General features: G+C 46.1%; 1 protein-coding gene across 4 annotated transcripts in view; it reads left to right on the top strand.

The window, feature by feature from the left end:
- The window catches only part of LOC124612651 (SPARC-related modular calcium-binding protein 2), a 776,165-nt gene that overhangs the window by 690,639 nt on the left and 58,774 nt on the right, over positions 1–26,752 (top strand). The window contains exon 7 of one of the 4 annotated variants that reach the window (XM_047140958.1): positions 2,920–2,997. The exons of 2 other annotated variants lie outside the window; for them this stretch is intronic. In XM_047140958.1, the coding sequence (XP_046996914.1) occupies positions 2,920–2,997 (78 nt within the window). The remainder of the gene's footprint in view (positions 1–2,919; positions 2,998–26,752) is intronic. One more of the 4 variants, XM_047140959.1, reaches the window with a different exon arrangement.

Consider the following 26,752-nt stretch of genomic DNA (forward strand, 5'->3'; position numbering starts at 1 on the left):
ATTCTCACAATACATGCCCTAAAGAAATTAGGGTAAAGAACTGATTGAACTACTCTGTGACAAGCACTTGTAGTCAGTTCCTTATGTAAAAACACTCTTGATCAACCTTTGATACCTCACTGGTAGAATTCACATTCACCTTCTGATGTGAAGTGCCGATAAGCAAACTTAATCCAAAATTACGTAGTAAGGGGGGAGAGGCACACAGCAGTCAATCGCAATATCTTTAGTTTTTGTTATGCTTGCAAATTTAGATTCCATAAAAAGCCATCTTCAGTGCATTTTCGTTAAAATTCAGTATACTCATGGCAGTACGCATCACCATATCTTGTTACAGGTGTATAGGCTATTTATAGCTGAAAGATTTGCAAGCATAATAAAAACTAATGGGATTGTGACTGACTGCTGTGTGCCTGTCCTCCTTATGATCTAAGGCCACTGTGCACAGTGGTTCATAATGGAATCAGATTGGTCAAAATTTCATTGACAAGGCATACTGCCCAAGTGGAGCACATTAACTGTCTTGAAAAAAATTATTTGATCATATTTTTCAGGCTTCGCCCACACAAGTGATACTGTCATATGGTTTACTTAAAAATAAAGAAAAAAGGGAAAAGTAAAATACTAGAAAACCAAATTGCAAAATCAGAACAACTTTTGTATTCAACTACAAGCAGTTGAAGATCTGAAGATCGTCATTACAGACTGAAACTGGTCATCATCTAAAGAATTCATTTGTGATCAGAGACTGGAATAAAAAAGCATTTTACAGTATTGGATCACTGTTTGTACAAGCGATTATGTCGAAGTTGGGGAATAAGTTAGTCATCCATCACAGTAAAACTGCACAAGCTAAGAAAGGCTCTCTGCTTCCAACAGACAGAATGCACACTTGTTTACATGGTTATGTGTATAGAGCTGAAAATAGATGTTGGTTTGACTTTATAATTTAGTTTTTAGTATTTACTATTCTTCTTCTTTCTTTTTAAATACATCTTGTGGCAATGACTTTCTAAAAAGTCGAAATGAATTGTAATATTGCTTTGTATCATGTGCTGAAAAAATGCAATAAGAGAATTCTGCTAGCCCAAAATTGTTATAATTTTACTCTGTGTTTTAGCACAATTATTTTCCAAATTTGAAGTAAACTGTTGTTAGTTTATTTATAAGAAATTATGGGAGAACTTCGAACAGAGATGAATTGGGTGGTACGGAATTTCAGATGCTTCACTATTGACCTTATTTATATTAACTATGGTTTAGTAGTTGCAGTGTATCTTAATAGGGCATTTCGACCACCTAGTGAAAATAACAAAACCTTCTGGGGCAATAAGTCAATGTGCAATATTCTTCCAACCCTTGAATCAGAATAATAATACAATGTTAGGAGGAGGAAGTAAGTGTTCTTGCTGCTAAAATTGAATATGAAACCATTATTTTTTAGACTATTTTCGTTGAAAGCAAATTGTTGGAAGGGGGCTTAGTTTCAGGGTAGAGAACAGAAAGTAAGCTTGATACTAAGAACATGAACCAGGGCTTGATGCATCACTTACAAAACCAGCTATGTATTCAAGCACTGTGACAGATTAACCACCTAGAATTCTATTTGGCTTATATTTAAAAATAATTTTGTCAGACAGTTTAGTAGTCTTTTTCTTTCTGTCAGTTCCTCACTTAAGATTGTCATATAGTGTGAACAGTATAAGCCATGCTAAGTGAAACATCTCATTGAGTTGAGGTGTGAAGCAGAGAGTGAGCATTTTATTCTTGTGTGTTCACTGAAACTGTGAAACCTTGATCAAGAATATATCTCATAAACAATCTTATTAATATGGCCATAGATAAACCTCTATTAAATGGGGAGAATTTTATGAGGAACAAAAATTTCTCACCATCTTGATGAAGTATTGTGCAGGAGATAGGTGCATAAATTCTGGGTAAAAAACTATAGTTTAGCTGTTGTGCTTGTATTCTTTATTGAAGACCTCAGAAGATAGTCACTCACTCTCTCTCTCTACCCTGAACCCCATTTGTTTGTTTGTTCTGACCTAGAATATGAGTTCAGTAGCCGAAGTACTTATCACATTTATTATGTCCAGATCACCTATGATTGCTGTTTCTGTATTATGGGTAACTGTTATTATTCAAAACAGTGTTTTTACGTAGTGATAAAATTATTGCAGCCAGCCAGTTTTGGACTATGTTATTTAATTAAAATACATTACTAATTTTGAGTTAATAACCACTCATCTTCAGATTTTTTAAATGTGAGTTTTTACATATTTATTTCCAACAACTCACTCACTGAAAATTTTCATTGTAATTCTGCAGGCAAATGACAGCACTATAAGATGTAACAACTTGCATCTGCATAAAGCAATAAAATGTTAACATTTTCTGCTTATATGCATGTGTGACACCCATTACTCCAAGATGTATTGCGTAAAAATGGGAATGAATGGTGTTACATGACATTCATCATGTAAATGCTACATTAAGCCTATGATGACTTCCTTATAACATGACTCATTCACGTGTTTACACAATATATCTTGGAGAAACATATTTGTAGAATGGAAAACATTCATTGTTATTTTTGCAAAGTGTATCGTAGAAATACACGACACTAAAATTTGTAGTGCCACCTTTCATCTGCACATTTAAATCGAACAGAAAAGACTCAAAAGTAGTTATTTTCAATAAGTAACAAAAAACCCGAATGTGACACTTTGATGATACATTTACATCGAAATTGTGTTACTAGTCATGCGGTGTAAGTCTATAAAGTATAAAAGTAAATTATTTACACTTGGAAATTTAAAAGTGTACATTTATATTTCTAGTTGTCTTTATTTTGATGCATAAGATATGTGAATAATAGTTAAAGAATGTGTACATACATCAGACATTATTATTTAGTGTTTTTCCGTGTTTTATCATCGCTGTCTTCTGAAGAAAATACCGTGGAGGGTAGAAGAGTAAGGGTGGTACACGAAGGTGAGTGGGAGTCTGTGTCTGTGGTGTGAATTGTGCAGACAGCAGGGTTGCTTGAGTTCATGCAGGAGACAGTTGTGCATATACCCTTAACAGGGGCTGTTTTAGTAGCATGATTTGTGTGCTGACTTGTAAAAATGTTGTCATTCCTTTGCTTTTGTGATTGAGATTTACCGTAATCTTGCATTCTTCTGTACTAAGCTGTAAAATTTGTACACATTTAATCAGCTTTTATATTTAATATGGTGTACCAAATCGTAGACAAATCATAACTGTGAGTATGTTACTTAAAATGTTTCATTATTAATTTATGCAAATTTTTGTAACCCTGTAACTTCTATTATTTAGGGGAATTGAAACTGATCTGAGAGGTAAAGGAAATAAAGTTCACAGTTAAATGGAAGATAAATTACTACTTCACCCCTTACGAAATCCAGTTTTTCATATCCTGCCAATCACCTAGTTCTTTCTTTCACATATGATATATTTTAGGCTGTTTTCCATTTGATACCATAGCCTGTTAGTCTCAAAAGTTACAAAACTAACAATGTAATACGCAGAATTGCCAGACATGTAAATAAAGTCACCTTCGATATCTACGTCTGTACTCCTCATATGACTTGAAGTACATGGCAGGCAGTATTCCCAGTTCTGCCAGTTAAGGCTTTTCCCATTTCATTCATGTATGGAGTGTGTGAAGGATTATTGCTTAAACACCTCTGTGCATGCTGTAATTAATCTAGTCTTGTCTTCATGATCCCTTTAGGGGTGATGTGTAGGGGGCAGTGATATATTTAGATTCATCACTGAAAGTTGGTTCTTAAAACTTTTTATATGGGCTTCCCCAAAATGGTTTGCATCTATTTTAAGACATTTAGGAGTTCAGTTTTTTCACAATCTGCTTGACACTCTACCACAGATCAGACAAACCTGTGATCAGTTGTACTGCTCTGCTTTGTGTATGCTCAATATCCCACACTAGTCCTCTTCGGACAGGTCCCACAGACTTGAGCAATATTCTAGGATGAGTTTTGTGAATGTCCTATAAGCAATCTCCTTAGCATACTGAGTGTGTTTCCCTAGTATTCTGCCAACTAAGAGAAGACTGCCACGTGCTTTACCTGCAAGTGAGCCTATGTGATCATTTCATTTCATATCCCCAGAAATTGTTGTATCCAGATATTTGTACAAGTTGATCAGTTGTGACTGTGATTATTTGGTACTGTAGCCATAGGATATTACTTTTTTGTGAAGGGCAAAGTTTTACATTTCTGAACATTTAACTTAGTTGTCAATCCTTGTAGCACCTTGAAATCCATTCACTATTTGGCTGAATATTTGTGCAGTTATTTTCAGACATTACTTTGCTACAGATCACTGCCATCATCTACAAAGTTTGAGGTTGTCTGAAAGGTCACTAATATACAACATGAACAGCAAGGATCCCAACACACTTTGCTGGGGCACACCAGAAGTTCTTCTACATCCATGATAATATGCTACATCCCCCCTATCAAGAAATCCTTAAACTAGTCACAAATTTCACATGATACTACATATAATCATATTTTCAAAAATAAGTGTAGATACAGTACTGAGACAAATACTTTTTGCAAGTCAAGAAATGCTGCATCTACCTAATTCAGCTGCAATTTGCATGGAAATGCTGAGAGATGATGCAGCCATCTGGATAAACTTTTAATAACTTCACATATGTCTTTACCACACTTTTATTTTTCATCAGCCTTATGCATTTCAACTTTCCATCATTTTCAAAGGTTAAGCCAGTCATATAAAGACATTAGATACTTTTGAAAATGACGAAAATTCGAAATGCATAAGGCTGATGAAAAATAAGTGTGTCCAAGACATAAGTAAAGTTCTTAAAAGTGCATCTATCTGATTACCTTGATTCATGACTTTCAGGGTGTTCTGAGAGAAAAGTAAAAGTTCGGTTTCACATTATCATGTTATCAGAATCCATGCTGGTTGGTATCCAGGAGGTTACTCCGTTCCAGCTGTGCCATTAAATTTGGGTTAATAACAGTTCATAACTGATGAAACTATGGGCACCTCAGACAGATTGTTGTTGTGCCAGCTGGAGCTTTATCTGTTGTCGAAAAACTTTATAATAATTGTCAGTTCCATATGGATATTCAGCAGAAATACTTAATTACTTGAGTTCGACAATTTCATATTTCAAGATACCATTTTAAATGTATTCATGCAGTGAAAAAGAACTCAGAAAGGGGGGGGGGAAATAATATGTGAAAATTTATTAAATAAATACAAACTAAACAATAGTTTGAAGACCTGTTGTTAAGAAAGGGAAAAAAGTACAATGTTGGCTTATTCTTTGTTGAACAAGAACAAAAATAATCATTTAGTATAGATGAGTAAAAGTGAAAAATTATAGGGCAATTTAGAAAGATGGACACAATTTCAGGTGGCTCTATTTCCTGTGCTATATATTGTACTTGAATTCCGTCAAGTATATTTGAAAGAGGATGTTGTAAAGTTTGACACTACTGCAAGAGTGCTCCAGATATGTGCTGCCTGTAGTGTATGCTGTGTCAGATGTGAGATGGTTTTCAGCACAAGATCTTTGCATTCATGAGTTCAGTAAAAGTGTGTCTGTGAATGCAGTGCACCATGCATTTCAGCATAAGTTTGACATTGAACTTCCAGTGATCAAGAGCATTAATCATTGGAATAAACAGTTAGATGAAACTGGTTCTATGTGTACAGGCTGTACAGGCTGAATGATTGTATTGGAGGAGCACATGGGATGTATTAAAGTGAGTTCTGAATACTGCCCGAAATCAACCCATAGAGCAAGTGGGGAACTTGGACTACTGCAGACAACTGTCTGGGATGCATTGAGGTGCCAGTTAGTGTATAAACCATACCATCTACAACTGTCACAGGCTCTTTGTGCAAATGATAAGGTAAAGCATGTAGAATTTTGTGACAGTATGTTCTGAAACATGGAAAAAAATGAACTTCTTTCTGCCTTGTGTAATTTTTTGTGATGAAACTGTTTCACCCAAATGGGAAAATCAACAGGCACAGTGTTTGCACATGGAACCCACAAAATCCCCCTGTAACACTGGAATATGAGTGGGACAGCCCTAAAGTTAATGTGTTTTGAGCCATATCAATGACAAATGTTTATGGACCTTCCTTTTTGACAATAATTTTATCGGAGTAACATATCTCAGAATACTACAAAAATGGCTTGTTTCTCAAATGAACAAAGATTCAGGAGATTACACATTCCAGCAAGATGGAGCTCCACCCCTTTGGCATCGGAATATTTGATGTTTCCTGACTGAATCTCAACCTCAGTTATGGATAGATCACAGGGAAATGAAGACTAAGCATTTCACTTCTGACCACTGAGGCTACTGATCTCACACCCTGTGGTTATTTTCTTGTGGGAGTTTATGAAAGATGCAGTTCATGTATCCCTATTCCCACAGCAGATTTGAATGATTTAAGAAAATGCATCACTGCTATGGTGAACTCTGTGACAAGACAGTCATCATCGATGAATCCAATTACAGTCTGGATGTTATCTGGTGTAGCTGGACGATAGTGTATTGAACATGTGTTAACTTCCATGTAGGTACAATCAAATGTAACTTACTGAATTAAAATACAACATAGAGTTCAGAAAATTGCACCAACTGAAATTGTGTCCTCCTTTTTTAATCATCCTGTATAGATGTAGGAACTCATTAACCAGCAAATGTATCAGTATAGGATATTATTTTCAGTCATAATGTTAAGTGAGATTAATAACATGTTAAACTATGGACAAACATACAAGTTACATTCATGTAACAAACAAAAAACATACTTTACAGACCTCATAGTTAGATAAAGGAACAAAATTATAAAGTAAAATAGATGAAAACAAATGAGAAAATGTGAGTTAAATAATAGGTTACAAAATTTGCCTAATTCATTTTCTTAAAAATTAAGATTTCCTTTTTTATTTCTCGAAAATATGTAGATTTAATTTTAAATTATCATTGAAATTCTTTGAAAGATTCTTGTCATTACGCTGCATAGTGTGCTTAACAAAGATTTGACAGTAGAAATAAACACCAAAAAGATCTGTTCTCATAGAGACTTTCTAGAAATGTACAATGGACAGAATGTCCGAGATTTAGAAAAAATTTTGGGGATTTAATACTGCAATACTGATTATTGTGTCACTTCTGAGAATGATTTCTGTTTGTAATATGCTGTGAAGTTTTTAAGCAGAGAAGGATTTTATGCTTATTGGTAACCATTGCATTATAATCTTATGACTTAATATCGCTTGAGCATCCCATAGAAAGACAGCAAGTATCAGGGTCACTTAGCATAGAAAACTGAGAGGTGCATTTTCTCTTGGACACTCATTAGTTATCTTGTGTGTTGATGAGCCATTTCCAAGTTAAGGAGAAAGGAAAAGGTAAACATCTAATATGGATCATCAAAAAGATGATGTGGAGAAAGCTTTCTGGAGATTGACCAGATAATAAAAAAATAATGCATTAAGACGACCTATACAAGATTGGCATTTGTAGCAGAGTCTGGCAATTGACCCAAAAAAAAAAATAAAAAAAAAAAAAAATATATATATATATATATATATATATATATATATATATATATATATATATATATATATATATATATATATATATATATATATATATATAAAAAAAATAGGTTGAAAGACCCATCATCATTTGATTTCATGACTGGTAACCAGTTGCTGAAGTCATGACTGTCAGTGGTTAGATGTTTGTGCCTGGAGTGACTTAATGTAGAACAATCACATAAAATTAGTTGTCAAAAAGGCAGGTGCCAAAATTACTCATTAGAATCGGAAGAAAATTTAATTTAACCATGATGGAGGTTACGTACAAAATACTCATCTGACAGTCTCGGTGGTTGCTCATCAGTGCAGGAAACTTTCCAGATAGGCTCAATAGAACAGATAGAGATGATGAATTTAATTTTATAAATACAGTAACTCAGTGGAAGAATGGAGTATCATTCTGTAGTAGTGTCCCCTTGTTTGAAAGCATAAATGTTACTTTCTTAGTGGTTCTTGGCAACATTGAATGTAAAAAAAGGTTTTGACTTACAATCACTAACGAAATTGTTAGTATATCAACTGAGAAATGTGTACACCCCCCCCCCCCACCCCCCTCCCCCAGACAAAACAAATTTTCAGTCAACGCCATCAATCACTGGTATGATGACAAATTGCTTTTCATTTGTTGCTCTTTGGGATAGCTCTGGATACTTGCCAAGGAAAAGGTAACTTCACCCCACGACAGCCACCCAGATGGGTTACTGTACAACAAATATTAATATTCATCCTGGAACATGCATCCTACACTTTAATGTGGAATCCAGATCACATTTTGTTTCTGGGGACTTCCACGATGTTGAGACGGGAATACTATGTTAAAAGACAAAGTGAAAAATCTGCGGTCTGACAAGTATTTGACCCTCCAACCTTCCAGTTTCCAGGCATGCACTTTACAATTAGACTACCAGGCCTAACTTGGATTATGCTCAAGCTTTGCTGCTTTCTGGAGTTGCAGCAGCTGTACTACTAAATGGCAGTGGTGTTGTCTTTAAAACTGTAGCAGATTTTAATTCATTGCAGCTCAGCCAGTTTCCATGAAACATTTATAAATTATATACACAAACCTTCCTCATGAATCGGTCTGTCTAGTGGAAACCAGATCAAAATCCCCACAGTAGTTTCTGAGCTTATTCAGAACATACAGATGGAAGCAAGCAGGGGACTTCAATTTATGTAGAGAGAGAGAGAGAGAGAGAGAGAGAGAGAGAGAGAGAGAGAGAGAGAGAGAAGAGCAGAAATGACATATCAATAGTATTTATCTGTTTCCCTTTGTTTCTTTAAGCACATTAATTTAGAAACCGTTGTCATTATTCCAGTGTTTAAATTCAAGGTAGTGGTCTTCCTTTTATGTTTGAGTAGTTTTAAACCCACATAGCCTGACCACATTTTTAGAATGTGAAATTACAAAGTTAATTCACAAAACAAGGAGTTAAAAAAAAGAAAACCCTTAAGAATACCACGTTGCTTATGACAGAGTGGTGTATTCATCACAATCTTGTGGTGCCCAGCATCAAAAGTAGCAGGAAGCAAACTCATGGCTACAGATATTTAGTTGCTGTGAAAGGTGACTTGCTCACACACTTCATAGCATTATGTAAGCACAGGTTCCTAAAAAACGCACAAGGTGTCCAACACAGAATGATCAAAATTTATTAAGTTTATGTACAAAAGAAATAGTCGCCTTTGAGCATTGACAGATGTTTGGCTCAATATTCAAAGTCTAATACACTGACAATCCAAATGTACTAAAGATATCTAATCTGAAATTGTTTATCAGGACTCCTGTATTTAACAGTTATTCTATTCTGACACTGACTAATAATTTCACTAAACATTTCTTGTTGCACAGTTCAAGGCATACTCGTAAGTAATGGATTGCTACTTGGTGGCAAATGAAGGTAGCATCAACTGATGTAGATTGGAACTGTAGGCACCCATATGTGAGCTGCAATTGGCAGACTGCCCAGACGTGAACTTGAGTGGAACTGTGCTGGATATGAGCTGGGGATAAATAAATGTCATGTGACTAGGGCCTTCCGTCAGGTAGACCATTCGCCAGGTGCAAATCTTTCGATTTGATGCCACTTCGGTGACTTGGGCATCGGTGGGGATGAAATGATGATGATTAGGACAACACAACACCCAGTCCCTGAACGGAGAAAACCTCCGACCCACTCGGGAATCGAACCCGGGTTCTTAGGATTGACATTCTGTCATGCTGACCACTCAGTTACCGGGGGTGGACAGCTGGGGATAAAGGCCACACATTTCTATCCATCCCATGACTGGCAGAACACACTTGTATTTGCAAAGAGGAAAGGAGTTCCAGATATCAGCGTCCATTGCGGCGGCTATTATCACTAGCAGTGGATAAATTGGATGCTTCCACGTCCATACAGCAGAAGCAAAAATCAATCCCATATTTTGAGTCACATCCAGACATAAATATGTTGCAACTGTGTGACATCACAGCTGGAGTGCTTGGATGGTGACACCTCTTAGTGCATGCTGCTGCGTACCAGTGACTGAATACACAGCATCCCTCGTGTGGAAGGGAAGCGTGGGAGAAGTTGAGAAAACTGGCTTTATAGGTTTCATGTTTCCTGGCTTTGCATTGTATGAATATGTTGGGTGCACACATGTTGCTCCCCCTGGGATTTGCCTGTGGCTCCAAGGAAAATCCACACGAAACACCAGTGAGGGGGCGATTGGCTAAGTGTTGCACCTGTCTATCTCTGTAGGCTCAGTTCATCTGTGGCGTCAGCTGGAACACCTGGCATTTATCTGTGTATCACTCTCTGGGCACCTGCATTCATCTGGGCATCACTGGTTGGCTGCACCTGAGCCCTGCTGCTGGAGATGAACGTGGGTGCTGGCTGTATCTACATATCATCCAGATAGCTGGCTGCATTGAAGTCCTCCGAGACTGGAAAAAGTAACCGCCTAGAGTAGTACCTATATGTGAATGGGTGTGTTGTGGCTTGATTTGATTCCTATGGAATGTTATGACACCTTGGTGACATTTTATTCTAAACATTGCATTACCAAGTTGCTGTATGAGTGTACCGTGTACCCAAGATTTCTTACCATGCTTATACATAGTAAAGAGTACCAGCTTATTTTAAAAAATTCTGCCTTTCCTGTTGGCAAAGTTCAGGCTGTGGATGCTAAAGTAACCTTAAAATTGACATTAAAGTGTGATGCGGCCTCCTATGTAATTTCTCAGATGGAGATCTGAGTGACTAAGATGCTGCGTGACTCTGTAGTGAGAGAGAAAAATCAATAAAGCATTGTATTTGTTGTACTGCTAATAAGCATTGTCATGTGCAAGTTGAAAGTTTGTACAAATTGTTCTGCAAGTCTAGGATGAAATGGTGTGATTTTGTAGTGTAAAATGCAATTCCTTTCACAAAAGTTTTGAATTTGTGAAATCAAAATTGAGTGTTGGCTATGACAAATGCTTTCTGCAATCTATCAGTGGAGAAGATCCTCAGCAAAGCCTGAATGTTTTCATTGACACGATCAGTAATATTTTAATCACAAAGGGATATTTTGAAAATGCAGTGATGACAGTCAGTAGCTTTCTAAAAATGGTACTGCAAAATAAGCATGCAGAAATGACTAGGGTTCAAATGCCTCTGAGCAGGGACAATATTATCAACTAAGAGCTGACTAGTATTTTTTAAAATAAGTGTCTATGCCTATATTTTTCCAGTAGCAATGCTCTCTGGCAATGCATTTAGTACATATTATGACCCAGTGGGATTGATGTAAGATTTGCAACGTGTTGGATTTAGTACCTCAGAAATTACCACTGATTATGAATGTACCAGAAGACCTTTGTACACTGTGAGTGCATGTTCCCTGTTACCTTCAAGATTTAATTTCATGTTGATTAATCAATTTCCTGTCCGTAGCCTTCTACATCTGATTGTACTGTTAAATGTTAGATAGAACTGGACCTTTGGCACAAGTATCATGGTTAAACTGGAAATCCAGGAATTTTACACATACTTTGACTAATGAAATATTAAGGAAAAATATGCACCTGCTGATGAATCAGTTTTTGTCTTGCCCTATTTTCAGATGGGAAAGCAAATCTGCAATCATGTATTGTGTACTGGACATGAAAATAATTTTGTATTCATACTTCGACAAAAGCAGTGTACGGTGCTGCAGTTGCTGAAGGAAAAGTATTGTTTGGTCTTGAGACAACCACTGAAGGCTTCAGGACAATGAATTTTTGACCATACAAGTATTTATGAAATTTTTCACAGCAAAAATAATCACAAGAACCTCATCCTCAATCTAACCACAGTTTGTGAGCTACAGCTAGTGTTTTTGATGCGAATGCTTTTGGTCATCCGAATCCATGTTGTTGAAGCAACAAAATGGTGCCTATGTATATTCGAAAGCTTCGGCTGCAAATGCTGTCATTTTAAGTGGATAATATGTCCTAACATATGTAGTAGCATCAGGCAAACTTCGCTTCAATTTATTAAATACAAACTGGCATTCATTGTTCCATTTCTGCTTTGTTCCTTTGGGTAATAATTTGTAAGGTGGTTCACCTATTGAAGCAGCATGTGAGATGGACCTCCCATACTAAATTACATGTCCTAATATGCTACATACTCACTTGATGGCTTTGGAAGGTGCAAGGCTTTTAATTACTTCAGTATGCTGTGGCATTGGTCTATTGCTGTGTGCAGACTTGATGTGACCTAAGTATTGTATTTTGCTGTGGAAGAAAATGCACTTTTCTTTATTACATATTAAATTTACTGCTTGCAGAAGTTTGAAGACAGAGTCCAAATTACATAACAGTTCAGCCAAAGTTTTTCCTAAGACAGGTGATTTTGTCAAGATTGTTTGTGGCATTCGGACATTCTGAAGTACTTGTTCTAAATATTGCTTGAACAAACTTGGTGTGCTGGCAGTTCCAAATGATAACCTTTTGTATTGATATACACCAAGTGGAATATTGATATGTATGAATCTTTGTGTTTCTTCGTTCAGTGAAATTTCGAAGCCTCCATGAGATGAAGTTTTGCAAAGTAAACTTCATTGGCTAATTTTGAAATTATTTCTTCTGCCTCCAAATTGGATAAAAATCATTGATTGACTGTGCAAGGACTTTGAAGTTGCCACAGGTCCATAATGTGCCACATCGTTCCTCTACTACCATGATTGTTATAGCCCACTGGTTCACTGGTTGGTTATAGATTCTGCGATACCATTGTGTTTGAGACAGTCAAGCTCCTGTTTGACTTTTTCTTTTAAACACAAACGAAATGTTGTGGGCTTTACAAAATTTTAGCAAAAAAAAAAAGGCAAATGTATTACTTTCTGAGAATTGAAAACTATGAACTATGATTGTTCGTTAAATTTCTTTTATGCCACATCAGTTGTAAATTGACCTTTTACTGGAATCTGCTGGTTGCTGTAACTCAATAATGAACACTGAAATTTTGTTAATTTCAGTGATCTTCATTTGTCGTACACCTGTAGATTAATTATTTAAATCGACAAGCCTATACAAATTTGAATTTTGATGGCACTTTGTCATTCCTTGTATGTGAAAATTTGTCTGTTTCTTTAAGTTCATTGTGAAACTAATTTGAATTTTTTATCCTTAATCACTTTTGTATGCCTGAGTACCTTGTTTCATTGCCTGTATGCTTCAAATTGCTGGTGTCTGCTGTGTGCCCTGTCTTGTGATAGTAATTTTATTTAGCAAACAGACAATTTTCACATATGTGTGTTACTCAACAACATGCACAAGTTTTTAATTCTGAAATATTACTTGAAAGTAATCAGGGTATACGGAATTAAGGATCTTAGTGAGTTGAAGCAAAATTTTTGTAGCCAAATGAAGAGTGGGAAATGAGAAAAAGGGGTACCAAATTGACCAGTGTGAGGTCTAGTTTTGTAAAAATAAAAATATTTAATTGAAGCTTCCTGGCATACTAACACTGTGTGCCAGACAGAGACTCAAACCTTGGACCTTTGCCTTTCATTTTCAATTGCTCTACTGACTGAGCTATCAATGCATAACTCATGACCAGTTCTCACAGCTTCACTTCTGCCAGTACCCGCATTTCCTACCTTCCACACCATGCAGGACTTTCCTGAAAAAAGTATGAAAGTTTGGCAGATAGGAGGCTAGATACTGCCAGAAGTAAAGCATTGAGGGATGTTTGTGAGTCATGCTTGGGTAACTTAGTTGGTAGAGCACGTGCCCATGTATTCAAGGATCCCTGTTTAGACTCCCGATCCATCAGAGTTTTAATCTACCAGGCATTTTTAAATCCATTCACTCTCTGCTCCAGAGTGAAAATGTATTATATTTTTATGCTTTCTGAACAAAATGTGGAGGAAAAATAAAACGTTTTGTGAAACAATTTGTCTAAAGGTAAGAAATGAAATAGGTTAAAGTAACTTTTGACACGCTTTTGAATGATACTTGAAATCATGAACAGAATGAGCTGTTGATTAAAAATTTGAAGTTCAATGTTTAACTTAGAATCAAAGAATTTTATTCAGTATTATAGGTTATTTTTCTGAACAATATTTCAGTTTCAGAATTTTTTCAATAGAGAATCCTCCAAATATTGAGAAAGAGAATGAGCATGGCACTAGAAGTAATGTCTCCCTTAAAAATGCTGTCAACATCGTTATTCTTGATCTCACTCTTTTCCCAATATGAGAAAAAAAGCAAAAATACTGTAAATTGGAACCATAAATCAGAGCAGTTCCAATAAAATTGTGACTTCTACTTAAATGTTCTTTCTACGTAACTGACATATGAGTGTTCAAAGTGGTACAGTTCATTGTACATGCTTTAAAATTTTGTTTTTACAGAGCAATGTCAGCCACGTTGTTGCTTCAGTGTTCCAATTACTGTGTATGATTTAGAGTATCATTCTAATGCACCAAATCTTTCTTCGATATATTTTATTTCTTATCTTTACAAATAATTTTACACATACGTATCTCTGCCTACGTAGATCAACACCTTCAACCCATTACATGCAGTCTCCCATCCTTCATCAAAGACACCAACCACTTTCTCCAACACCTAGAATCCTTACCCAGTCTGTTACCCTCGGAAACCATCCTTGTAACCATTGATGCCACTTCCTTATACACAAATATTCCGCACGTCCAGGGCCTTGCTGTGATGGAGCACTTCCTTTCACGCCGATCACCTGCCACCCTACCTAAAACCTCTTTCCTCATTACCTTAGCCAGCTTCATCCTGACCCACAACTTCTTCACTTTTGAAGGCCAGACATAAAAACAATTAAAGAGAACAGCCATGGGTACCAGGATGGCCCCCTCGTATGCCAACCTATTCATGGGTCGCTTAGAGGAAGCCTTCTTGGTTACCCAAGCCTACAAACCCATAGTTTGGTATAGATTTATTGATGACATCTTCATGATCTGGACTCACAGTGAAGAAGAACTCCAGAATTTCCTCTCCAACCTCAACTCCTTTGGTTCCATCAGATTCACCTGGTCCTACTCTAAATCCCATGCCACTTTCCTTGACGTTGACCTCCATCTGTCCAATGGCCAGTTTCACACGGCTGTCCACATCAAACCCACCAACAAGCAACAGTACCTCCATTATGACAGCTGCCACCCATTCCACATCAAACGGTCCCTTCCCTACAGCTTAGGTCTTCGTGGCAAACGAATCTGCTCCAGTCCGGAATCGCTGAACCATTACACCAAGAACCTGAAAACAGCTTTCGCATCACGCACCTACCCTCCCTACCTGGTATAGAAGCAAATAACCAGAGCCACTTCCTCATCCCTTCAAACCCAGAACCTCCAACAGAAGAACCCCAAAATTACCCCACTTGTGACAGGATACTTTCCGGGACTGGATCAGACTCTGAATGTGGCTCTCCAGCAGGGATACGACTTCCTCAAATCCTGCCCTGAAATAAGATCCATCCTTCATTAAATCCTCCCCACTCCACCAAGAGTGTCTTTCCGCCATCCACCTAACCTTCGTAACCTTCTAGTTCATCCCTATGAAATCCCAAACCACCTTCCCTACCCTCTGGCTCCTACCCTTGTAACTGCCCCCGGTGTAAAACCTGTCCCATGCACCCTCCCACCACCTCCTACTCCAGTCCTGTAACCCGGAAGGTGTACACGATCAAAGGCAGAGCCACGTGTGAAAGCACCCACGTGATTTACCAACTGACCTGCCTACACTGTGAAGCTTTCTATGTGGGAATGACCAGCAACAAACTGTCCATTCGCATGAATGGACACAGGCAGACAGCGTTTGTTGGTAATGAGGATCACCCTGTGGCTAAACATGCCTTGGTGCACGGCCAGCACACCTTGGCACAGTGTTACACTGTCCGGGTTATCTGGATACTTCCCACTAACACCAACCTGTCAGAACTCTGGAGATGGGAACTTGCTCTTCAGTATATCCTCTCTTCTCGTTATCCGCCAGGCCTCAACCTCCGCTAATTTCAAGTTGCCGCCGCTCATACCTCACCTGTCTTTCAACATCGTCTTTGCCTCTTTACTTCCGCCTCGACTGACATCTCTGCCCAAACTCTTTGCCTTTACAAATGTCTGCTTGTGTCTGTGTATGTGGGGATGGATATGTGTGTGTATGCGAGTGTATACCTGTCCTTTTCTTCCCCCCTAAGGTAAGTCTTTCCGCTCCCGGGATTAGAATGACTCCTTACCCTCTCCCTTAAAACCCACATCTTTTCGTCTTTCCCTCTTCTTCCCTTTTTCCTGATGAAGCAGCCGTTGGTTGCGAAAGCTAGAATTTTGTGTGTATGTTTGTGTGTCTATCGACCTGCCAGCGCTTTTGTTTGGTAAGTCTCATCATCTTTGTTATTAGATATGTATATATTCCGAGACTTGCTACAAATAATATGTTGAATGGCTTGGAGTTGATTTTCACAGATTTGGCAAGAAATTTATAAGTAATAAGAGAAGAGCAATAAAGTGATGTGAAATGGGAAAACCTAATGAAAACAGTGGCAGGGGCAGCAAGTACAAGGAAGTGTTTTTTGGATTCTCAGGGCAATCCTATGGGCAGATTCTGAAAAGTGCAGGAGAGTTGCATACAATGTGCTTACATGACCAGTTCTAGAATAATGTATCAGTGTTCTGAGTACTTATAAAAGTAGGCATGCCAACAGACATGTAATGAATTCTGAGGCATATTGCTAAGATTGTAAGTGATCAGAACAATATATACAAAAGTGTGACAGGGTGACCAGAGATTCTCTCTAACAAAGGTGATGTTGGTTTTGCAAAATCTTTTTGGGTGTTCTTACAAAAATTAGGGTGCCTATCGAGCTGTCCAGTCTTTTACCCCCTCATTCCATTGCAAAATTCATCCTTTGCATCCTTGTATTACAGCTTGCTTTAACAAGATCACTAGCAAAACCTACTACCTAATTGAAAGTCCCCCTCCCTACTGAGTTTTTAGCGCCATAATGAATGCAGTGATGCCATTCAGACTGACTTGATGCAGTGTGTTTGTACTGTTAACACAAATAATCCAAATATAGAGAACACTCGGCAATCTTTGATGCATGCTTCAGCATGGAGATTCTTCCTTACAACAGCAGTTCCATAGAACTTGTAGGCAGGAATATTCAGCATGTTCTCCATCCTCTAGTTCCTGCCACATTTTTCTTGTTTCCAAGCGATTTTCTTCTTCTTCTTTTCTAGTCTGTAGTGATTTTGTTTTCACTTTTTTCCATTTTTCTTTCTTACTGTCGATTTTCTCTCATTTCTGTACTTGTATTCGTTCTGCACTTTCATAGCTCTGACTTTTCATCTGATTTTTCTGCCACTTCTATGGTGCTGATACAGAGAATAAATACATGTCAAAACTGAAATGAAAATTATATTGTTTCACTTTTGGCAGCAATGCTGTTTCCACTATTGTAGGCAGGATTTTTCACAATTCACCAGTCTTTAGTTCTGACATGGTTGGCTTCAAAGTGAGTTAAAATTTGTACATAATTGCAAATATAAAGTGTTCACTTTGTAAGAATGAGCAAATGATCTTGTAACAGCATTATGATTGATAAGTTTGCCGAACACTGGAAAATAAAGAACATTCAACTAAATGATTTAAAAAAAATGACACACTTCAACTAGAATTGGTAGTCTCCTTCCAAAGCAGAAAAGAATCATCTATCATCAAATGTTTGCTTCAAGGGCTTACTAACAATACTGATTGATTCTGTGAAATGGTAAAAGAAAGCTGTATCACACTATTTCTCACAGAGTGACCAATGTGTTCATGGAAAATTTGTATGCACCTGAGACACACAATCTTTCAGAATGAAAATTATGTTATTTTTTAACATGCGATCTGAATTTTGTGCTTCTGTGAAACTGAGGAAACAGACATGTGGAAAGGATTTTGGTACTTAATCATGTTGCTTAGTATGTGGTGATAAAGTAAATGTAATAATTAACAAAGCACTTAATTAATGATGCAAAAATTTCATGCTACTAGTATACATACTATTAGTAGTCATTTACATATGGTAATAGCTGATAATTATGTGAAATAGCAGTGAAATGTGTGTTCTAAATATAATGTAAATTTTACAAAATCTGTTTTATGGTTTCTAGATTGCTTGTTGAGTAACCACAATTTCACAAATTTTTATGTAACTGCTGAGTTCCCTGTTGTACCACCTGGATGTATTAAGTTGTGCTAATCTTGCTAAAACCCCGCTTAATGTTCATCAAAGATGGACCCCACCATCCCCCCCTCTCTCCCTATCTCCCCCCCTCTCTCCCTATCTCCCCCCCTCTCTCCCTATCTCCCCCCCTCTCTCCCTATCTCCCCCCCTCTCTCCCTATCTCCCCCTCCCTCTCTCCCTATCTCCCCCTCCCTCTCTCCCTATCTCCCCCTCCCTCTCTCCCTCTCTGTCTCGCCCTCCCTCTCTCCCTCTCTGTCTCGCCCTCGCCCTCTCCCTCTCTGTCTCGCCCTCGCCCTCTCCCTCTCTGTCTCGCCCTCGCCCTCTCCCTCTCTGTCTCGCCCTCGCCCTCGCCCTCTCCCTCTCTGTCTCGCCCTCGCCCTCGCCCTCTCCCTCTCTGTCTCGCCCTCGCCCTCTCCCTCTCTGTCTCGCCCTCGCCCTCTCCCTCTCTGTCTCGCCCTCGCCCTCGCCCTCTCCCTCGCCCTCTCTGTCTCGCCCTCGCCCTCTCCCTCGCCCTCTCTGTCTCGCCCTCGCCCTCTCCCTCGCCCTCTCTGTCTCGCCCTCGCCCTCTCCCTCGCCCTCTCTGTCTCGCCCTCGCCCTCTCCCTCGCCCTCTCTGTCTCTCCCTCGCCCTCTCTGTCTCGCCCTCGCCCTCTCCCTCGCCCTCTCTGTCTCGCCCTCGCCCTCTCCCTCGCCCTCTCTGTCTCGCCCTCGCCCTCTCCCTCGCCCTCTCTGTCTCGCCCTCGCCCTCGCCCTCGCCCTCGCCCTCTCTGTCTCGCCCTCGCGCTCGCCCTCGCCCTCGCCCTCTCTGTCTCGCCCTCGCCCTCGCCCTCTCCCTCGCCCTCGCCCTCTCCCTCGCCCTCTCTGTCTCGCCCTCGCCCTCGCCCTCGCCCTCGCCCTCGCCCTCGCCCTCGCCCTCTCTGTCTCGCCCTCGCCCTCGCCCTCGCCCTCGCCCTCGCCCTCGCCCTCTCTGTCTCGCCCTCGCCCTCGCCCTCGCCCTCGCCCTCGCCCTCGCCCTCGCCCTCGCCCTCGCCCTCGCCCTCGCCCTCGCCCTCGCCCTCGCCCTCGCCCTCGCCCTCGCCCTCGCCCTCGCCCTCGCCCTCTCTGTCTCGCCCTCGCCCTCGCCCTCGCCCTCGCCCTCGCCCTCGCCCTCGCCCTCGCCCTCGCCCTCGCCCTCTCTGTCTCGCCCTCGCCCTCGCCCTCGCCCTCTCTGTCTCGCCCTCGCCCTCGCCCTCGCCCTCTCTGTCTCGCCCTCGCCCTCGCCCTCGGCCTCGCCCTCTCTGTCTCGCCCTCGCCCTCGCCCTCGCCCTCGCCCTCTCTGTCTCGCCCTCGCCCTCGCCCTCTCTGTCTCGCCCTCGCCCTCGCCCTCTCTGTCTCGCCCTCGCCCTCGCCCTCTCTGTCTCGCCCTCGCCCTCGCCCTCTCTGTCTCGCCCTCGCCCCCTCGCCCCCTCGCCCCCTCGCCCCCTCGCCCCCTCGCCCCCTCGCCCCCTCGCCCCCTCGCCCCCTCGCCCCCTCGCCCCCTCGCCCCCTCGCCCCCTCGCCCCCTCGCCCCCTCGCGCCCTCGCCCCCTCGCCCCCTCGCCCCCTCGCGCCCTCGCCCCCTCGCGCCCTCGCCCCCTCGCCCCCTCGCCCCCTCGCCCCCTCGCCCCCTCGCCCCCTCGCCCCCTCGCCCCCTCGCCCCCTCGCCCCCTCGCCCCCTCGCCCCCTCGCCCCCTCGCCCCCTCGCCCCCTCGCCCCCTCGCCCCCTCGCCCCCTCGCCCCCTCGCCCCCTCGCCCCCTCGCCCCCTCGCCCCCTCGCCCCCTCGCCCCCTCGCCCCCTCGCGCCCTCGCCCCCTCGCGCCCTCGCCCCCTCGCCCCCTCGCCCCCTCGCCCCCTCGCCCCCTCGCCCCCTCGCCCCCTCGCCCCCTCGCCCCCTCGCCCCCTCGCCCCCTCGCCCCCTCGCCCCCTCGCCCCCTCGCCCCCTCGCCCCCTCGCCCCCTCGCCCCCTCGCCCCCTCGCCCCCTCGCCCCCTCGCCCCCTCGCCCCCTCGCCCCCTCGCCCCCTCGCCCCCTCGCCCCCTCGCCCCCTCGCCCCCTCGCCCCCTCGCCCCCTCGCCCCCTCGCCCCCTCGCCCCCTCGCCCCCTCGCCCCCTCGCCCCCTCGCCCCCTCGCCCCCTCGCCCCCTCGCGCCCTCGCCCCCTCGCGCCCTCGCCCCCTCGCCCCCTCGCCCCCTCGCCCCCTCGCGCCCTCGCCCCCTCGCGCCCTCGCCCCCTCGCCCCCTCGCCCCCTCGCCCCCTCGCCCCCTCGCCCCCTCGCCCCCTCGCGCCCTCGCCCCCTCGCGCCCTCGCCCCCTCGCGCCCTCGCCCCCTCGCCCCCTCGCCCCCTCGCCCCCTCGCCCCCTCGCCCCCTCGCCCCCTCGCCCCCTCGCCCCCTCGCCCCCTCGCCCCCTCGCCCCCTCGCCCCCTCGCCCCCTCGCCCCCTCGCCCCCTCGCCCCCTCGCCCCCTCGCCCCCTCGCCCCCTCGCCCCCTCGCCCCCTCGCCCCCTCGCCCCCTCGCCCCCTCGCCCCCTCGCCCCCTCGCCCCCTCGCCCCCTCGCCCCCTCGCCCCCTCGCCCCCTCGCCCCCTCGCCCCCTCGCCCCCTCGCCCCCTCGCCCCCTCGCCCCCTCGCCCCCTCGCCCCCTCGCCCCCTCGCCCCCTCGCGCCCTCGCCCCCTCGCGCCCTCGCCCCCTCGCGCCCTCGCCCCCTCGCGCCCTCGCCCCCTCGCCCCCTCGCCCCCTCGCCCCCTCGCCCCCTCGCCCCCTCGCCCCCTCGCGCCCTCGCCCCCTCGCGCCCTCGCCCCCTCGCGCCCTCGCCCCCTCGCGCCCTCGCCCCCTCGCGCCCTCGCGCCCTCGCGCCCTCGCCCCCTCGCGCCCTCGCGCCCTCGCCCCCTCGCCCCCTCGCCCCCTCGCGCCCTCGCGCCCTCGCGCCCTCGCGCCCTCGCGCCCTCGCCCCCTCGCGCCCTCGCCCCCTCGCGCCCTCGCGCCCTCGCCCCCTCGCCCCCTCGCGCCCTCGCCCCCTCGCCCCCTCGCGCCCTCGCCCCCTCGCCCCCTCGCCCCCTCGCCCCCTCGCCCCCTCGCCCCCTCGCCCCCTCGCCCCCTCGCCCCCTCGCGCCCTCGCGCCCTCGCCCCCTCGCGCCCTCGCCCCCTCGCCCCCTCGCCCCCTCGCCCCCTCGCCCCCTCGCCCCCTCGCCCCCTCGCCCCCTCGCCCCCTCGCCCCCTCGCCCCCTCGCCCCCTCGCCCCCTCGCCCCCTCGCCCCCTCGCCCCCTCGCCCCCTCGCCCCCTCGCCCCCTCGCCCCCTCGCCCCCTCGCCCCCTCGCCCCCTCGCCCCCTCGCCCCCTCGCCCCCTCGCCCCCTCGCCCCCTCGCCCCCTCGCCCCCTCGCCCCCTCGCCCCCTCGCCCCCTCGCCCCCTCGCCCCCTCGCCCCCTCGCCCCCTCGCCCCCTCGCCCCCTCGCCCCCTCGCCCCCTCGCCCCCTCGCCCCCTCGCCCCCTCGCCCCCTCGCCCCCTCGCCCCCTCGCCCCCTCGCCCCCTCGCCCCCTCGCCCCCTCGCCCCCTCGCCCCCTCGCCCCCTCGCCCCCTCGCCCCCTCGCCCCCTCGCCCCCTCGCCCCCTCGCCCCCTCGCCCCCTCGCCCCCTCGCCCCCTCGCCCCCTCGCCCCCTCGCCCCCTCGCCCCCTCGCCCCCTCGCCCCCTCGCCCCCTCGCCCCCTCGCCCCCTCGCCCCCTCGCCCCCTCGCCCCCTCGCCCCCTCGCCCCCTCGCCCCCTCGCCCCCTCGCCCCCTCGCCCCCTCGCCCCCTCGCCCCCTCGCCCCCTCGCCCCCTCGCCCCCTCGCCCCCTCGCCCCCTCGCCCCCTCGCCCCCTCGCCCCCTCGCCCCCTCGCCCCCTCGCCCCCTCGCCCCCTCGCCCCCTCGCCCCCTCGCCCCCTCGCCCCCTCGCCCCCTCGCCCCCTCGCCCCCTCGCCCCCCTCGCCCCCTCGCCCCCTCGCCCCCTCGCCCCCTCGCCCCCTCGCCCCCTCGCCCCCTCGCCCCCTCGCCCCCTCGCCCCCTCGCCCCCTCGCCCCCTCGCCCCCTCGCCCCCTCGCCCCCTCGCCCCCTCGCCCCCTCGCCCCCTCGCCCCCTCGCCCCCTCGCCCCCTCGCCCCCTCGCCCCCTCGCCCCCTCGCCCCCTCGCCCCCTCGCCCCCTCGCCCCCTCGCCCCCTCGCGCCCTCGCCCCCTCGCCCCCTCGCCCCCTCGCCCCCTCGCGCCCTCGCGCCCTCGCCCCCTCGCCCCCTCGCGCCCTCGCGCCCTCGCGCCCTCGCCCCCTCGCCCCCTCGCCCCCTCGCGCCCTCGCCCCCTCGCGCCCTCGCGCCCTCGCCCCCTCGCCCCCTCGCGCCCTCGCCCCCTCGCGCCCTCGCCCCCTCGCCCCCTCGCCCCCTCGCCCCCTCGCCCCCTCGCGCCCTCGCCCCCTCGCCCCCTCGCCCCCTCGCCCCCTCGCGCCCTCGCCCCCTCGCCCCCTCGCCCCCTCGCCCCCTCGCCCCCTCGCCCCCTCGCCCCCTCGCGCCCTCGCCCCCTCGCGCCCTCGCCCCCTCGCCCCCTCGCCCCCTCGCGCCCTCGCGCCCTCGCGCCCCCGCCCCCGCCCTCGCCCTCGCCCTCGCCCTCGCCCCCGCCCCCCCCCCCCCTCTCTCTCGCCCCCGCCCCCCCCCCGCCCCCGCCCCCCCCCCCCTCTCTCTCGCCCCCGCCCCCGCCCCCCCCCCGCCCCCGCCCCCCCCTCTCTCTCTCGCCCCCGCCCCCGCCCCCGCCCCCGCCCCCCCCTCTCTCTCTCGCCCCCGCCCCCGCCCCCGCCCCCGCCCCCGCCCCCGCCCCCGCCCCCGCCCTCTCTCTCTCGCCCCCTCTCTCGCCCCCGCCCCCGCCCTCTCTCTCTCTCTCTCGCCCCCGCCCCCGCCCCCGCCCCCGCCCCCGCCCTCTCTCTCTCTCTCTCGCCCCCGCCCCCGCCCCCGCCCCCGCCCCCGCCCTCTCTCTCTCTCTCTCGCCCCCGCCCCCGCCCCCGCCCCCGCCCCCGCCCTCTCTCTCTCTCTCTCGCCCCCGCCCCCGCCCCCGCCCCCGCCCCCGCCCTCTCTCTCTCTCTCTCGCCCCCGCCCCCGCCCCCGCCCCCGCCCCCGCCCTCTCTCTCTCTCTCTCGCCCCCGCCCCCGCCCCCGCCCCCGCCCCCGCCCTCTCTCTCTCTCTCTCGCCCCCGCCCCCGCCCCCGCCCCCGCCCCCGCCCTCTCTCTCTCTCTCTCGCCCCCGCCCCCGCCCCCGCCCCCGCCCCCGCCCTCTCTCTCTCTCTCTCGCCCCCGCCCCCGCCCCCGCCCCCGCCCCCGCCCTCTCTCTCTCTCTCTCTCTCTCTCTCTCTTTGGGTGTGTGCACATGTGAGTTAAAATTTTCATTTAATGTTTAGTTACAAAATACAGATGTCAGTCATGGCATGGTAATTTTTTTGGGATTGGACCTTTAGAATGTATGTCTATTGAATTGAAGGCATAACTAATATTGGCCATTTACTTCTTAAATCAGTCATTAAGTATCTTTGGAGTAGTAACACAAATCCATAGTAAAATATAAAGCCTACTAGAAGAATTTTGCAATGTATTGTCATTTATTTGACTTTCTAAAACCAATTTGCATCTCTGTCTTTCAAAACTGCTCATCAGATCTTCCCAAAGTTTCTGGTAACTTGGCATAGTCATCTTCCTGTACCTGCAGAGGCTCTTCATCCTTAAAAAGTTAACTCCCCTGTAGTCATGTCTTACAAAAACATGTAAAGTCCACAAATGATAGCAGCTTTCTAGAGTGAGCAGGTGAAAACTTTCATATCTGTGACATTCAGTGTATCGCTACTGAACATATGCCTTGATGTAGTAATAACTGCCTGTAAGTCTATTTACTCACAAGAGTTGTTTGTTCAGAGCTTCATTGTTCAGATAGGAGACACCTTCCTGATAAATGTGGAACATCCCTCAGGTTTGTTTATTTATCTTCTATGAAACTCCTCATTCTTCTTTCTTCTTTTTATTATACATCAAATATTGGCAGTAGCCTTATTTAAATAAGATACATGAGAAAACGGGTCATCACCTTTTAGACAAAGCTGTTTTGGTATATATTTGTAAGAGTATGAGAAAGTTATGTAAAGCATATTCAAATTTAAACATCAAAAACTCAGCACTGCATTATTTTACACATTTTTTTTATGAACAGTCAATTCATTGTTCAGTTTTTGTGTTTATAATATTGGTGAAGTGACAGTTTTCTAGCATGTGATCCTCAGTCTGTCATTTCATTTTCCTTTTGACTGGTATGAAATGTTGCATACCTTGCAATGTGTTAATATCCGGCATGACAAAATGTACAAAATTTGTTGTAGTCATTTACTTCTAAACTATTTAATTTTAAATTGAATTAATTAATGAATTGAATTTTAATCTGTGATATAATAGAGCATGAGCTGTGGCTCTCTTCACAGTAACACTTGGCTTCAACATTTAGTATGAAATATTATTATAACCATGTTATTAAATATATTATTTTTTTACTGTGTGCAGTGTTAATGTATTATACAGTGTGTTATAGTTTTTCTCTCTCCCATTTAATCTTTATTGTAATGAATTTGCTATTGTGTATATAAATATTGAGCAGAAGTATCACATTACAAAGCTTTTCACTTATTTCACCATATGTAATACAAATTAAAGTCCTAATCTCGTGTATTACCTTCTGTCAGTCAGAAGATTACACGCTTCTGTGATCAATACATTTGTCACACAGTTCTGAAGTCATGATAAAGCTGTCTCCTTTCTTCTTACATCCACATTATTAAGCATATACAGACCTGTTGTACACAAAGAACATGTCAATGACTTACTGTCTAACAAACTTCATTTGTATTTTGCTTGTGTGAAGCACACAGTATTTGGGAGAACAAATTAATGCTGATACAGGTTACACCTTGACTCCCAGTTGTTTACAGAGCTATGCCATTTAATTTTGACATCCCTAACACAATGCAATTACAGGGAAGAATCATTGTGAAATACCCAATTCATGTTAAGAGTGCTACTGAGCACACCTGCAATAAGTGTCCTCGTAATAAGATTGCAAGCAATTGCCAGCAAATCCACACCATACTCAGTCCTGGCAAAGATTTCCAAAATGCAAACACTAGCTGAAAAGTTGATTAAATAACTTCTCAGTGAATGACCAGAAGTCAGTGTCCAGGGCACGACGGCCCATTGGACACTGACGTCCAGCTGTTCACCCATAAAATATTTCGTCATGAGGTATGCTAGGAAAAGTTGAAGGATCACAAATGAAAAATTATCAAAATAGTGTTCCCACAATGAAACAACTATCAAGAGAGTGTGTGCTAATCAAAGGAAAAGTCAGCAATGAAATACACTGATGTGATGAACTATTGTAGTGGGTCCAACCTAAGTTTTAGGAATTTTCCCATAGTCTTAAGACAGTCTCCTCTGCTTCAAGGAAGTTATCTAAATTTCCATTGGAAAAGGCTACTAATGTGCCCAACCTATAATCTCACACAAACAAAGGAAGCCACTAGGCCCAATATTAAATATTTTTGCAGTTTCAAGATCAACAAATACTAAAATAAAAACAATGTAACCTCCCATAAACTTATCAGCTGCAAATGGCAATAAGGCGATAGGAAATAATTTAAAAAATAAAAACATCACAAAATACATTCACAGCAGAATTCAGCATTGCTTTCAGTGCCACAGGAAATTCTACACAGTACTAGATGGATGTCTACAATACATCATTCAACTCTTGTAGTTAGGTACAAAGGCTGCATGCTGATCTAAATTGAAATTATGGGTTCTTTTTAACAAGCTAATACGTAAAAGACAGTAAACAAACCTGATAGGCTTTTGATGTAGATCTTTGTCTAAATATCAACTATTTCTTAGCTAAAAAAACGATACATTGGTTATATGTTTCAGAAAGAATAGAAAGTTATAGTATTTCGTCATAAGACTTCCATTTGGGGGAATTGCAATACCTGAGAATAAATCAATATACTCTTCCCCCCCACCCCCCCTTTTTGATTAAATCAGTGTGCCTTTTGTTGTGCTGTGCCCTCTTGCAATGTTTTGTGGTTTCTGGCTGGATGAAGAGAGGGTGGTATGATAGGCGGGTGGCTGGTTTCCTCTCACTAAAACACAAAATGCACAAGTGGTTAAAATACGGTTTATTACAGGAACCAACTGATGCCCAATCTGAAGTTCTGTGGTTAACAGCAATCAAATAACATGTACTAATTCTTGAATCTTGTCCACGTCCATATCATAGGTATATGTAATGACTAACATTCCCTCACAGCAAGCTAAGATGTGAGGCTAC

This window comes from Schistocerca americana, chromosome 4 (assembly GCF_021461395.2).
Source record: "Schistocerca americana isolate TAMUIC-IGC-003095 chromosome 4, iqSchAmer2.1, whole genome shotgun sequence".
Lineage (NCBI taxonomy): Eukaryota > Metazoa > Arthropoda > Insecta > Orthoptera > Acrididae > Schistocerca > Schistocerca americana.